We start from the raw sequence: 12,858 nt of genomic DNA on the forward strand, positions 1-12,858 counted from the left end.
AGTTACAAATAAAGTTTAATGAGGGTAATATCTCTGTTTCCTGACAATCCAGTACTTTGTTTTCTCAGAAATATTTGGAAGAATTATCTGTTGGAATCCTTTATGATTACAGATTTAATCTCTTTAATAGAGGCAAATCTACTGTTTTTTTCTTGTATCAGTTTTGGGGAATTATGTTTTTCAAGGTATTTCTCCTCCAATTTTTCTCAAATTTGTTGGCATTAAGTTGTTCATAATAGCTTTTCATTTACCTTTTTATATTTATACAAACTCTAATTGTGTCTCCTTATTCCTGATACTGCCAATTTGTGTTTTCTCAATTTTGTTCTTGATCAGTTTTCTATATGCCTATGTGCCTGTACAGTTTGGATTGTTATGTTTTCTTGATGTTCTCTTTTAGTGTTGTTACTATACTCAGCACAGTATCTATGACTGGGGCTTCTACTTGCGTAAGTTTATGGTGATTCACCATCATTTACAAAGACCCATTTGATCTTTGCTGCAGAAATACTACTGAATTAAATGGGAATATGATGTGGATCATCACCCTGCAACCATTAAGTGGTGACAATAATCTCTGCTGTTTCACCTACTATCTGTTAGTGTTTTTTGTTTTTTGTTTTACCATGGAGATAGGTGGGTGTGGGGGAAATTTCAAGGGCTTCTCACTTGGCCTTTGCCACCATAACTCTCACTTCACAGGTCGAAGAACCATTATGAGGAACTCATCATCTTCTGAGTTTATTTACTCAGGAGCCAGGGAAATTACCACAGATTGGGTTCATGGACTTGTTGGATCCACTGGGAGATGCCCTTAGATCAGGATTTTATTTATTAATGTGTTCTCCTTCATGAAGCATTTTGGGTTCTGTGGTATCTCTGTCAGGACAGAACTTGCATCTGATAGTCTTCAAAAGACATAAGAATTCCCCTTTCCCCCACTGTGTAGTTAGAGGAATATTTATTTCATATATTTGTGGCAACACCGCAGGGTGCTTCCTGAAAAGTACCTGGTTTTTCCTTCAGCTGGCAATGAGACAATGATTGATCTAACTCAGGATTTGAAAAATGGACAACAGATGCTCATTGCAGAAATTAGCATCAGTCTGCTGATCACTGGCTTTCAATCTTTCTTGGTTGTATAAGGCAATAAAGGCCCTGATTGCCGACCCTCCTATATCATCCCTAGGAGAACCAAAGTCTATTAGATATGGCCTCAGATCAACTTAGGTCAGGGCCCAGAGTTTATCATTCTAGTCTCATTGCCCACTACAGTAATTGTACCTACCTAGTTTCTAATAGTTAAGGGCTGCCACTTTTTGTTAGTACTTTGGAATCTTATCACCCTCACTGACCACCAGTTCTGTAGCACCTTGTCTTGTCATTGACCCTGGCCTACAGAGTCAGCCACCACTGAGGTCCCAATGATGACTGACTGACTTACGCATTTTTTACTGCTTGAGTGACTCTGCAGTACACTCTAGGACCTGCAGAGAAACAGGGTCAGCGGTGGTTTCTTTGGCCTTTTGTAAGAAATCCTTCCTTGTTCCCTGAATATTCTAACTCCCAAATTCATTTCTTTGCCACGGTAGTTCTAGCATCTCTTCCTGAATTATTGTAGTCTGCCAACATTTCCAAGGCTCAAAGATGCAGTCATTCCAGCAGCATGTTAGGATAAGCTCTGGGCATTTTTGCAATAATGTTACATCCTGAGCTCTCCCCAACCCCCAAAGCTTTTCCTTGTATAATCTCATACTATTCTGTTTCTCCTAAAGCAGTATCCTCAGGATCCATTCCTATATATCCCTGCCTCCTGATGGCATATAGTAGCCAGCTCCCAAAGCTCTCTTGATCAGTAATCCAGTTCTTCTCATACTAAGAACTGTACTGACCCTAATTATTGGTCTAGATGCAATGAAGAACAAGTAAGAACAGATCTTGAGGAAGATAAGCAAAATCTTTGGTGAAACATGACCTCCAGGCAGTGAGAGACTGCTTTCTTCTAGCAAAGGGTAAGAGGTGAGTTCTGCTAGGACAGGGTGTTCACGAGAATTTCAGGATTCAAATTTTCAAATGCATTCATTCAAATGTCCTCATCCTAAATCTCAGGATAGCATTTCTTCCCTGACTGAACCTCTGATTTTTACATAAGAAACATACCAGAGCTCTAAATCCAGTAATCTTTATAAATCTGCATATTTATGGCAAATCTTGGGTATTATTTTCAACATAGTCTATGGGATGAGATTTTCTTCATACATTGTTATAGAGGTCTTAGAACTTTCATACCATACCTGAGTTATTTGTGATGTGTTAAACTGAGTTTTAGTTTTGATGTTGCAGCACAACAGTTGTCACAAATCCACTGGCTACAATTGAGTCCTAGTGGCCTTCTGACAAATCCAGTCCTAGAATCTCATATCCTTTGAAGCTTCCTTTTAAAGCACACTTCTGGTACCAACTGTCCCTGACCCCGAGGCCCTGAGGTAAGGATTTAAGTGTGAGCAGTTTATTTGGGATACAATCCTAAGATGTGAGTGCATGGTAATGGAGTGGGAAACTGAGACAGGAAGGGGTTAAAAACAATTCAAGCAGACATTAATGGGTGAATGACCATGTGAGCAGCCAGGAAACAATTGTACCATGGCCTGTCTGAAAGGCCCTGTGAGACACCTTACAGTTGCCCCATGAGGATTGGGGAAGCTGTGAGACATATTCACAAAATATCTCTCATTGGTTAATAGTTGCTTCCAGATGTATTAACTTTCTCTTGTTCCCAGCTTGCTCTGTGAATGAGCCAAGCACACTCCTGTAAAGTAGAAAAGCATTAGTATATATAGGAATTCTCACCAGTACAACAGAAGATGCATTTGCAATTAATCCTTGCCTTAGTGTCCATTTTCTAGGGAACCTGGATACAGTAGATGCTGATAGCCCACCCTACATCCCCTTGTCCCACCTGAGTTCACTGGCAACTCCAGTAGACAATGTCCATTCTCTGACAGTTTCCTACTTTAAGTGTTGTATCTCCCTTCTTTTCCTGACAGCTTTCTCCTGCACCATGGAGGAAAATTCTGAGGTGTGTTTCACATGATTTCTCATTGAATCTACAGGGGAGAGTTCCTGTAGCCCACAGTGGAAACTTGCTCATTAATATACTCTTCTTATGTGTTTCCAAATAAACTAGCCCCACCTAAATCCTAGTCTTAGCATCTTCTTTTTGGGGAACCCCAAAAAATATAGTTTGTAATAGGAGAACAATTCTACAAAATTATAAGAAATATAAAAATATAAAACCCAGTAAATACAAAAGAATATTAGATTGATAAATTTGACTATAATTGAATTTAACTTGTTTTCTTTTTACAAAGAAAAAAAATTCAAAAGACAGTCAGTAAAGTGGAACAGCTACTTTGGTCTCCAGATGGATCTATATGTTTAAAACACATGGATCTTTCTCCAAGTTTGTATTCTTGGCTCATACTTTCCTGTTTCTATGGCTCCACTAGATGTCTTTTTCTTCTCGCTATCCCTGGTTGGTACATTGTTAGACTTTCTCCTCATCTATTCCTAGAGTGCATCAGGGATGATCACAAAGTGACAGAAGCACACAAGTACAATATATAACATTTCACAAGAAAATGCCTTTCTAAAGGTATGATGTTTAGCCTCTATTGAGAGAAAAATTAGAGTTTTCCAGGGCATGAATGGGGGGAGGGTGGAAGAGGTGGGGGAGGGTGGTAAGCAGCATTTTGGGAATGAGAATTACACATACAGATGTACAGACATGATACAGCCAAGTATATTCAAAACTCAGATAACAAGCAGAGGATGTAAAGTATGTAAAACATAATGGATAATGACATCAAAAAGGTTGTTTGACTCAGTTTACAGAGTGTCATTTAGAAGTTATCTGGACCATATATAGAGGTATCTGATCAGATATATATTTTTAAGAGAAAGGATTTCCAAAAACACTGAGAATAGACTGAGTAGACGGCAAATTGGGGACAAAGAGACTGACATAGAATAAGAATCAAAGGGAGCATTATAAATACACACTATTTATAGTGAAGGAGGGAGGGGCGGGCAGGGAAAGGGAAGGGAAGGTATCTGATCAGATATATATTTTTAAGAGAAAGGATTTCCAAAAACACTGAGAATAGACTGAGTAGACGGCAAATTGGGGACAAGGAGACTGGCATAGAATAAGAATCAAAGGGAGCATTATAAATACACACTATTTATAGTGAAGGAGGGAGTGGCGGGCAGGGAAAGGGAAGGAAAGGGGAAAGTCAAGGAGCATATAGCAAGAACTCATGGACAAAACCAAAGGGGAAGAGCTGAGGGAGGGAATGAGGGAGGGGGCAAGGGAAAGTGGTGGGGGGGGAGGCAGAGACAAATGTATTTAAAAATAAAGAAAGAAAGAAAAAAAAGAACTGAAAAAAATAAATAAATACACACTATTTTAAATACTCAATATCCAGTTTTAAGTAGGAGCTTCAGTGGTTAAAAACAGGATGTTTATTTTTATTTTCCTAATTTCATACAATTAATAATCCATTTATATTAATTATTTTTCAGATATTTATTATTTATTATGCACTGTTCTATGCATTGGGATAAAACAGTGTGCAAAAGAGATAAAAACAAACCTGATCTCACAGAAAGTATATTCTGGTATTCAAAGAAAATACTCCAAGAGGATACTCAAACCACCAAATTAAAACAAAAAATTAGAGTAGATAAACTTGGCTAGAAAATGCAGAAGGGACAAAGCCAGGAATTTTTATTAAACAAACAACAACTTGTTTATACTTTAACAAGAATTTCTCACTTTGGGTTACCAAATAAACCCAAAGAGTTTGTGTGGGACAAACAACATTATCATCCTCCTTTTCAGATTTTGGAGGACAGTGTTAGAAAAATTAAGTAATTTCCCCAACTTTTTCCATCTCTTTTGATAGCAGTACGCATTCTCACTACGGGGACCCCCATCCTGCATTTATCCATCTTCTGGGCACTGATGGGATGTCCCATTGCATCACTCTGGACATTCATTGACCTGATGTCTACAGAGTTTGTTAATGGCACGAACTTACAGTCTTGACTTCGTCTATGCTTATCACTGAGAAAATATTTCCATGACTTCAAATTCCAGTCCCAATCAAAATCACATAAACACTCAGCTGCTGATAAATGGTGTGCTATGTGGATAACAAGAAATATATCCTTTGCACCTTTGAGAAATTAGGGAACAAATGGAGAGGCAAGACTACCCATGTGTCTTTAGATGTCTGTCCCCTGGCCTTCCTGTGAATCATATGTGCACTCAAGAAACACAAAGAGGACCAACTCAGGAGGGAAACTGGAGCTTTATTTGCTGTTTATACAGTGAACAGTAGCTAGGACAATGTTTGAAATTACCTTTTCCTGATGGTAATGTTTCTAATACTGATAAAAAGTAAAGTCTTTTCATTTTTCTGTAAACTGTCAGAAATGCGCTCAGTTTCAGGCATGTAACATTTCTACCTCCAATAACTAAATCGTGATACATAGGATATTAAGTTAAAGGCATTTTCTTAATCTGAAGTGGGAGCCTTGGTCTTCTTAGGTCCACAGTGTTTTTGAAGGTACTTAAATAGAGTAGCCAATAGTAGAAGCAAAACAGACAAACTAAGAATCATAACTAGTGGAAAGAAAACTCCTTTACTGACAGCTGCTGGGCCACTGTCAACACTACCTCCATAGCCTCTATACAGGCAATAGGGTGGAGACCACCCATAGCCACAATGGCAATGATGTTTATTATTGCAGATTCCCCTCATGTTGCAAGTCTCAGGCAGGCAGACTTGTGACAGGAGAGAGAGACTGACACACTTCTTGTGTATGCAAATCTTTCTTGAGCCACACATGGTGCCATCTTTCACTTCACCAATATCAGGTGTGTCCATCCCTGAATAACTTATACCCCAGCAGGTGACACCATTCATATGAGTGTGCTGCAAAGCAGAGTGATCTCTTAAATGGGGAATGTCCCCCACATTCTCACACTGAACTCTCCCACAAAAGATATCTGAGGTATTACACTGTAGGTAAGCTGTCCCATTTAGACCACAGTGGCCAAAACGGTTTCCCTGGGAGTTGATTTCTTCATAGCAATTCTGAGATGCACTCTTTGCACCTTCACCAAAAATCTCCCTGCACTGTTTGTCATGGTTATTACATCTCTTTTGATAGCAGTGGGCGTTGTCACTACAGGGAACCCCATCCTGCACATATCCATCTTCTGGGCACTGATGGGATGTCCCATTGCACCACTCTGGAAGGTCACATTCATTGACCTGATGTCTACAGACTTCCCCTGATGGCAGGAACTTGCAGTCTTTGCAACAAAGCCCAAAAGCACAAAGAGCACCAGTCCTCAGAGTGCAGTTCAACATACAACAGGGATCGTGTTCACACTGTTTTACAGATCCACAGTCACACTTCTCTTCTCCTTCAACCACATTGTTCCCACAGCGCTTCAGGATAAGAACTTCCCCTGGACTTGGAGGATTGTGCAGACATGATCCCTGGTTTAAAGTGGTTTTTGTAAAATCTGCATAACTACAGTTGGTGAATCTCTCTGCTGGCACTCTGATAGCATTCATAATGCAACCACTTTGCCCACACAAACAGAATTCTTCATCATGCAGCATGCCCAAAGTATGGCCTAACTCATGGGCCACTGTGAGGGCAAAAAGAGACCAGGGGTCTCCTTGGAAATTATTAACTCCACAGTCAATAGGAGGACGACATATTCCTGCAACATAGGCTATACCAAGTGTACTTATTAGTGAATTTTTAATGAAAATATGTGCAGCATCATACTGTAGCTGTGAAAGACTGATTTGCTTCCACTGAGCAAAATCTTCCAGAACCTGTTCTATGCTTATAATTGGGAAAACATTTTCATGACTCCAAATCTCAATCCCAGTCAAAATCACATAAGTACCCAACTGCTGGTAAATGGAGTCTACCATGTTGATAACAAGAAATACATCTTCCTGCACCTTTGAGAAGTTACTTTGAAAGTAAAGGAAGAAATTTTGATCTACCACTACAACCAACTCCAGAAACCATAAGTGGGCCCACCAGTTATCAGTATAAATTTGTTTCAGAGTTGTTTTTTCTGCCTTTTCAAATCCCAGTTGTTGGTGTGCTATTTCCTCCTTTGTTAAGCCACATCTAATAGACAGGGGTTGTGTCTCATTAATGTTTATCTTATAAATCAGGTGTTCAAATGTGGTAGAGTGCCTGATGGGCTCAATTTCATAAGCAAGGTCATTTATCCGTAGCATTCCTCGAAAGCCTCCAGAACAGGTACTGAGGGCAACCAGGGACTCAGGGACTCCCTGCACATAACCATGATAGTAGCAGTCATCAGGAACAAAAGGCTGATCCTCCTGGAGGGTATGCTGGCCTGAGTAGGTAAACACTGGTAGATGTTTGGAAACCAAGAGCTTCTTGACCCTCATGTGGACAATATGTTTCCAGCCCCCAAACTGAATGCTATAGGAAAGCCATCCTGGAGCCTTTGCACCGCTGCCCTTGCTGGTCAGCTTCATGGGGACCACCACTTCTGGGGAGCTGAAGGGCCTATTTTGGGAGAGGCCAGAAGGGGACAGAGGCACCCCAAGCCAGAGGAGCAGGAGAACAACTCTTATGGACACCCTGGCCTCAGCAGCCTCCATTATGAAGTCATCTGTCCAGAGAAAAAGAGTGTGAGACACTGTTGGTCTGGCTCATCCCTCTGAGCTGGTCATTGTGTAGAGCTGCCCTTTAAGGATCTGAGTCCTGGTAGAGTTGGCCATCAAAGCTTCAGTGCTGAAATTGAAAAGAAAAAGGGTGGGGAAGGTGATGGGATTGGGTAAGGAAAATGAGAGAGAGAAAGAATTGAGTGATGAAAGAGTGATTAATGAATCATGAAAATGCTTTGGATTTGCTTTCAATAAATGGAGTTGGGAAGTTAGGAGTTATGGGTAAGACAGTATTGGCCATGAGTTGATAATTGTTGAAGTTGGGTGATAGATACTTGGGTTTTCATGTAATCTGAGAAGACTTGCATAGGACATATGGAATGAAAATGCCTGACCCACTACCAATAACCTTCTGGACTCTGAATTCATTCCTAGTCAATATTTCCTTTACCTTGATTCAAATTGCTCTATATCATCTGTCTATGCAGCTTTGGCAATTTTATTTTTATTATTATTTTTTTTTTATGACAAAAGAACAGGGAGCAAGAGAGGGAGAGAGAACCAAACTCAATCCTAAACCTCTTCACAGAGCTCCCTATACTACTTACCTTAGTAAACTTGAGCTTCAACAGATTTTACTGTTTTCCCTAAAGCTCACCCTGGAGAAATCCAATTCTCAGAAGTCCTATGTACCTCATCGTCCAGAGTCTGGGTTCCTATTCTCCACAGCCCACAAAGTCATTTCCAAACCATTTATCCTGCTATATTTGACTACACTAATTTTTAACCTTTCTTTCTCACTCTTCCATTAACCACTCCCTATAATTCTTTTTTAGATTTTATTGATTATTCTATTACAGTTGTCTCAACTTTTCCCATTTTCGCCCATCCACCCAGCACCCTCCACTTCCTGAGGTCATCCCCACATCATTGTTCATGTCCATGAGTCATGTGTATATTCTTTGGCTACTCGATTTCCTATTCTGTTTTGATTATCCCCATGGCTATTCTGTAACTACCAATTTGTACTCCTTAATCCCCTTTCTACCATTTCCCCACAACACTCTCCCATCTGGCAACCATCAAAACCCTCTCCCATATCCATAATTTTGTCTCTGTTCTTCTTGTGTGCTTCATTTGTTTTTTAGATTCAATTGATAGATATGTATTTTTTTGCCATTTTATTCTTCCTGGTTTTGATCTTCTCTTTCTTAAATAAGTCCTTTTAACATTTCATATAGTAATGATTTGGTGATAATGAACTGCTTTAGTTTTTTCTTACCTGGGAAGCTTTTTATCTGCCCTTTGATTCTAAATGATAGATTTGCTGGGTAGAGCTATCTTGGCTTGTAGGTCCCTGCTTTTCATGACTTTGACTATTCCTTGCCATTCCCTTCCAGCCTGCAAAGTTTCGTTTCAGAAATCAGCTGACAGTCTTATGGGAACTCCCCTGCATGTAACTAACTGCTTTTCTCTAGCTGCTTTTAAGATTCTTCATCTTTAAGCTTTGGCTTTTTAATCATGATTTGTCTTGGAGTGGGCCTCTTTGCATCCATCTTGTTTGGGACTCTCTGTGCTTCCTGGAATTGCATGTTTATTTTCTTCACTAAATTAGGACAGTTTTCCTTCGTTTTTTTAAAAATAGATTTTCAATTTCTTGCTCTTTATCTTCTTCTTCTGGCACCCCTATGATGTGATTGTTGGAATGCTTGAAGTGGTCCCAGAGGCTCCTTACACTCTCCTTGTTTTCTTTAGAATTTTAAAATTGTTCTTTATTTCAATGAGTGTAGCCTTTATTTCTGACTGGATTTTTTTATACTGTTGGGCCCTCACTAACTTCCTTGAGCATCCTTATAACCAATGTTTTGACCTCTGCATCTGATAGATTGCTTATCTCCATTTTGTTTAGTTCTTTCTGGAGTTTTGATCTGTCCTTTCATTTGGGCCATTCTTCTTTGTCTCCTAATTTTTGCAGTCTCCCTGTATTAGTTTCTATGTACTACATAGAGCTGCTAAGACTCCTTGTCTTGATAGTAAGGCCTAATGTAGTAGATGTCCTGTAGGGTCCAGTGGCACAGCCTCCCCTATCACCCAAGCTGGATACTCAGGTTGTGCCCTCCATGTGGGCTGAGTACACACTCCTCTTGTCATTGAGCCTTGATTGTTGTTGTTTCGTCAATGGGAGGGATTTACCTAGACCAGTCAACTGAAAGGATGGACTGGCTGTGACCACTGACCACCAACCTCTGACCTCCGTGGAGGATCAGCTGTTCAGGCACAGGGTGGTGGTGCTCTGACATGGTCTGTAGCTGTTCACTGGGTGCATGGGCTTTGGGGTTCCCTGAATGGTGCTGGCCAAGGTCAGCCCTTACCTGTGTTCTGCCCGGGGCCACCCTGCATGAACTATATAGCAATCTGCAGATAGCTACTACTTCTGTTGGGCTTGGAAGTTACCACGCAAAGCCAAGCTGTGAACATATGCTGGCTGCTGCTAATGCCGGGCTTGGGGCTACTTAGCAAGAGGTACAGAGGATGGAAGCTCGCTGAGGCTGCCTGTTGCTTGTTTGAGAGAATTTAGGAAGTTCTGAAGAATGAGCCACAAATCATTCATATGGAAAAGCCACTGTTAACAGCTTGGGTGGGCCCATAAATTGGGTAGGGTGGAGCCTCAGGGGATCTCCAGGACAGGGCAAACAATGTTAGCCAGGTTGATGGAATCTCAGATATGGCCCCTGGCTGCTAGCTCTGTGACTGTGTCAGGGGAGGGTTCAAAAAAGAAACAATGGCCTCTGCCCACCTTTCCGTCTGGGAGAAAACTGTCCCCCAACCTTGCCTTGATGTCAGACTGCCAGTCACTTCAGTCCCTCCCCATCTGCCACTGGTGCCTTTAAAGCTGCTACCCCAGTGCTGGAGCTCAGTGGGAGTAAGTCTGAGTAAGTCCATGTGTGGGTTCTTTAAGAGGAACTGCTTGGGACTCCAGAATTTACTTCTAGTGACTCAGTCCCAACTGGTTTTTGCAGCCAGAAGATATGGGACCTTACCTTCCTGGCACTGGAACCCTGAGATGGGGAGTGTGGTTTGGGGCTGGGATTCCTTGCTCCTGAGATATCTCTCCTGAATTTTTATCCACCACGAGTGGGTGTGGGGCCAGCCCATTCAATGTCTCCACCTTTCCTACCAGTCTAGTTGGATATGGTTTAATTCCGTGGTTGTCAGACTTCATTCAATTTGATTTTTGATGGTTCCAAGTAATGGTTGTTCTTTAGTTTAGTTGTAATTTTGATGTGGTTGTGTGAGGTTAACTATGTTTACCTACACCTCCATCTAGACTGGAAGTCCAATTCCCTATCAGTCTTGTGTTACACTTCAAAGTCTTTGATACCTGACTGGTAGACTTTGTCTCCATCAAAAATTCTACCTTCAGCATAATAACAGCACACATAGACAATTCATCTGCAAATCAGAAGGGTTTTTCAACATTTTTAACCCCTCCAATTCAGCATCAATGTACTTCAGTTTACCCACCCACAGTCATAATCTATATCTTCTCACCACCAAACAAAGCAAAATCAAACTACTTCTTACATCTTAAGCAATTTGCCAATTTTCATCATTCTAGCTCTCCATTATTCTTGTTATACCTATTCCTCAAACTCAGAGAGAACCCAAATACTTTTGTCCTTCATTATCACCCATTTCTCTCAGTCTCATACCCTGTCTTTTGTTCCATTCCATTTGAGCCGATGTGACCAGTTCCATCACTTCAGCCCACTTTATGCCCAAACCCTTAACTCTCTGAAGCTCTGCAATAACACTAACTTGCAAAACAAAAAAAACTGGTTTAATTCTGCCATATACTTTTTCCACTTCTTTATCACACTTCCATGTACTGCAGGGGGCAGAATCTCAAAACAGTATGTTTGTGAAAATTTTAAAAAGGGAATGCATAATCAGAACTGGAAAGGTTTATCCTAGCTCCCCATTCTAAGGCATGAAGACAAGAAATCTGATATTTCAAATCCTCCTATGCCTTATTGCTCTTGTATTTGCTCTCCTGGATGTTACATTTACACACCCCTAATATTGAGTTCCTCATTTATGTATAGTGTCAGTAGTCAATACATTTTCGTTACCTTTCAATCACAGAGTTAAATAATTAACCGAGCAGACTTCATCTTTTCTAACATACAGTATTTAAGTTTATAATTTATCCTAGGTTTGCAATGTGGATGCTGGTAGATGGGGAGGATTTGTTTCAGTCTGCACAATATTCTTAACATTAACCTGCCTAGAGTGCTTGAATCCATGTGAACATATTCCATTGTTAATGAATAGGAACTTTATTCCAAGTGCAAGTGGCTCACAAGAGAAAAACAAAGTTCACGCACAAATTCAACTATGCACATATATAAAAATTTCCAAGGACAAAGATCTCTAAATTGGGTGATACTCTCTGTATCTCTCTTGATATGTTTGTTACTTATTATAGAGTGGCAGTTGTGGATGGAAAGTTGGAAGGGCTAATAAAAATATAGTGTTGTGAAGAAGGCTGAGAAGCTATGTAAACCATGTCATATTATTCTCCTTAGAACTCATCTTGAGAGCAGGCAATAATAGTAAAATGCTTCAAAGAATCTTTGAGTCATACTCTTTGCCCTCATTATATTATTATTAAGACCCCAGAGACTCAAACTCCTAAAGGAACATCAATCTACCATCAATAACGTAAAGTGGTACCATTAAAAATCCACATGCTCTAACATTATTGGAATCTGAAAGTAGACAACAGCTTTCCTCCATATGTTTTATCTACTCTTCCTTTCCCTCAGATGTTTCAAATTCCTCAAGATCTCTACCTACCCATATCTCCTTTTATTCTTTCATGTTCAAACGTACTGTTTTTCCACCTGTCTGTCTCTAATGTTGATCCATTAAGCAAATCATGAAATCAGTTTAATGGTCATGAGCTGCAGTTTTTACCTTAAAGAAACTGAATAAAAATATCAGAGGACATTTCTAAAAATTCCTTAGCAACTCTTACATATGTGGTGCCAAAATTTTGGGGGTATCTGTATGTGTGTAGCCACTGGGGCACAATATATAATGAATTTCTTAC

The 12,858-nt window shown here is 40.2% G+C and overlaps 1 protein-coding gene across 1 annotated transcript in view; it reads right to left on the reverse strand.

Annotated features, from left to right (window-relative positions):
• Positions 1 to 5,582: 5,582 nt before the first annotated feature.
• The window catches only part of LOC129065925 (disintegrin and metalloproteinase domain-containing protein 21-like), a 41,719-nt gene continuing 34,443 nt past the window's right edge, over positions 5,583 to 12,858 (reverse strand). The window contains exon 2 of the mRNA XM_054567341.1: positions 5,583 to 7,869. Within this exon, the coding sequence (XP_054423316.1) occupies positions 5,583 to 7,736 (2,154 nt within the window). The 5' untranslated portion in view covers positions 7,737 to 7,869. The remainder of the gene's footprint in view (positions 7,870 to 12,858) is intronic.

The sequence above is a fragment of the Pteronotus mesoamericanus genome, unplaced genomic scaffold, assembly GCF_021234165.1.
Source record: "Pteronotus mesoamericanus isolate MK-2021 breed Mesoamerican mustached bat unplaced genomic scaffold, CSHL_Meso_final contig_182, whole genome shotgun sequence".
NCBI classification, from domain to species: Eukaryota; Metazoa; Chordata; class Mammalia; order Chiroptera; family Mormoopidae; genus Pteronotus; species Pteronotus mesoamericanus.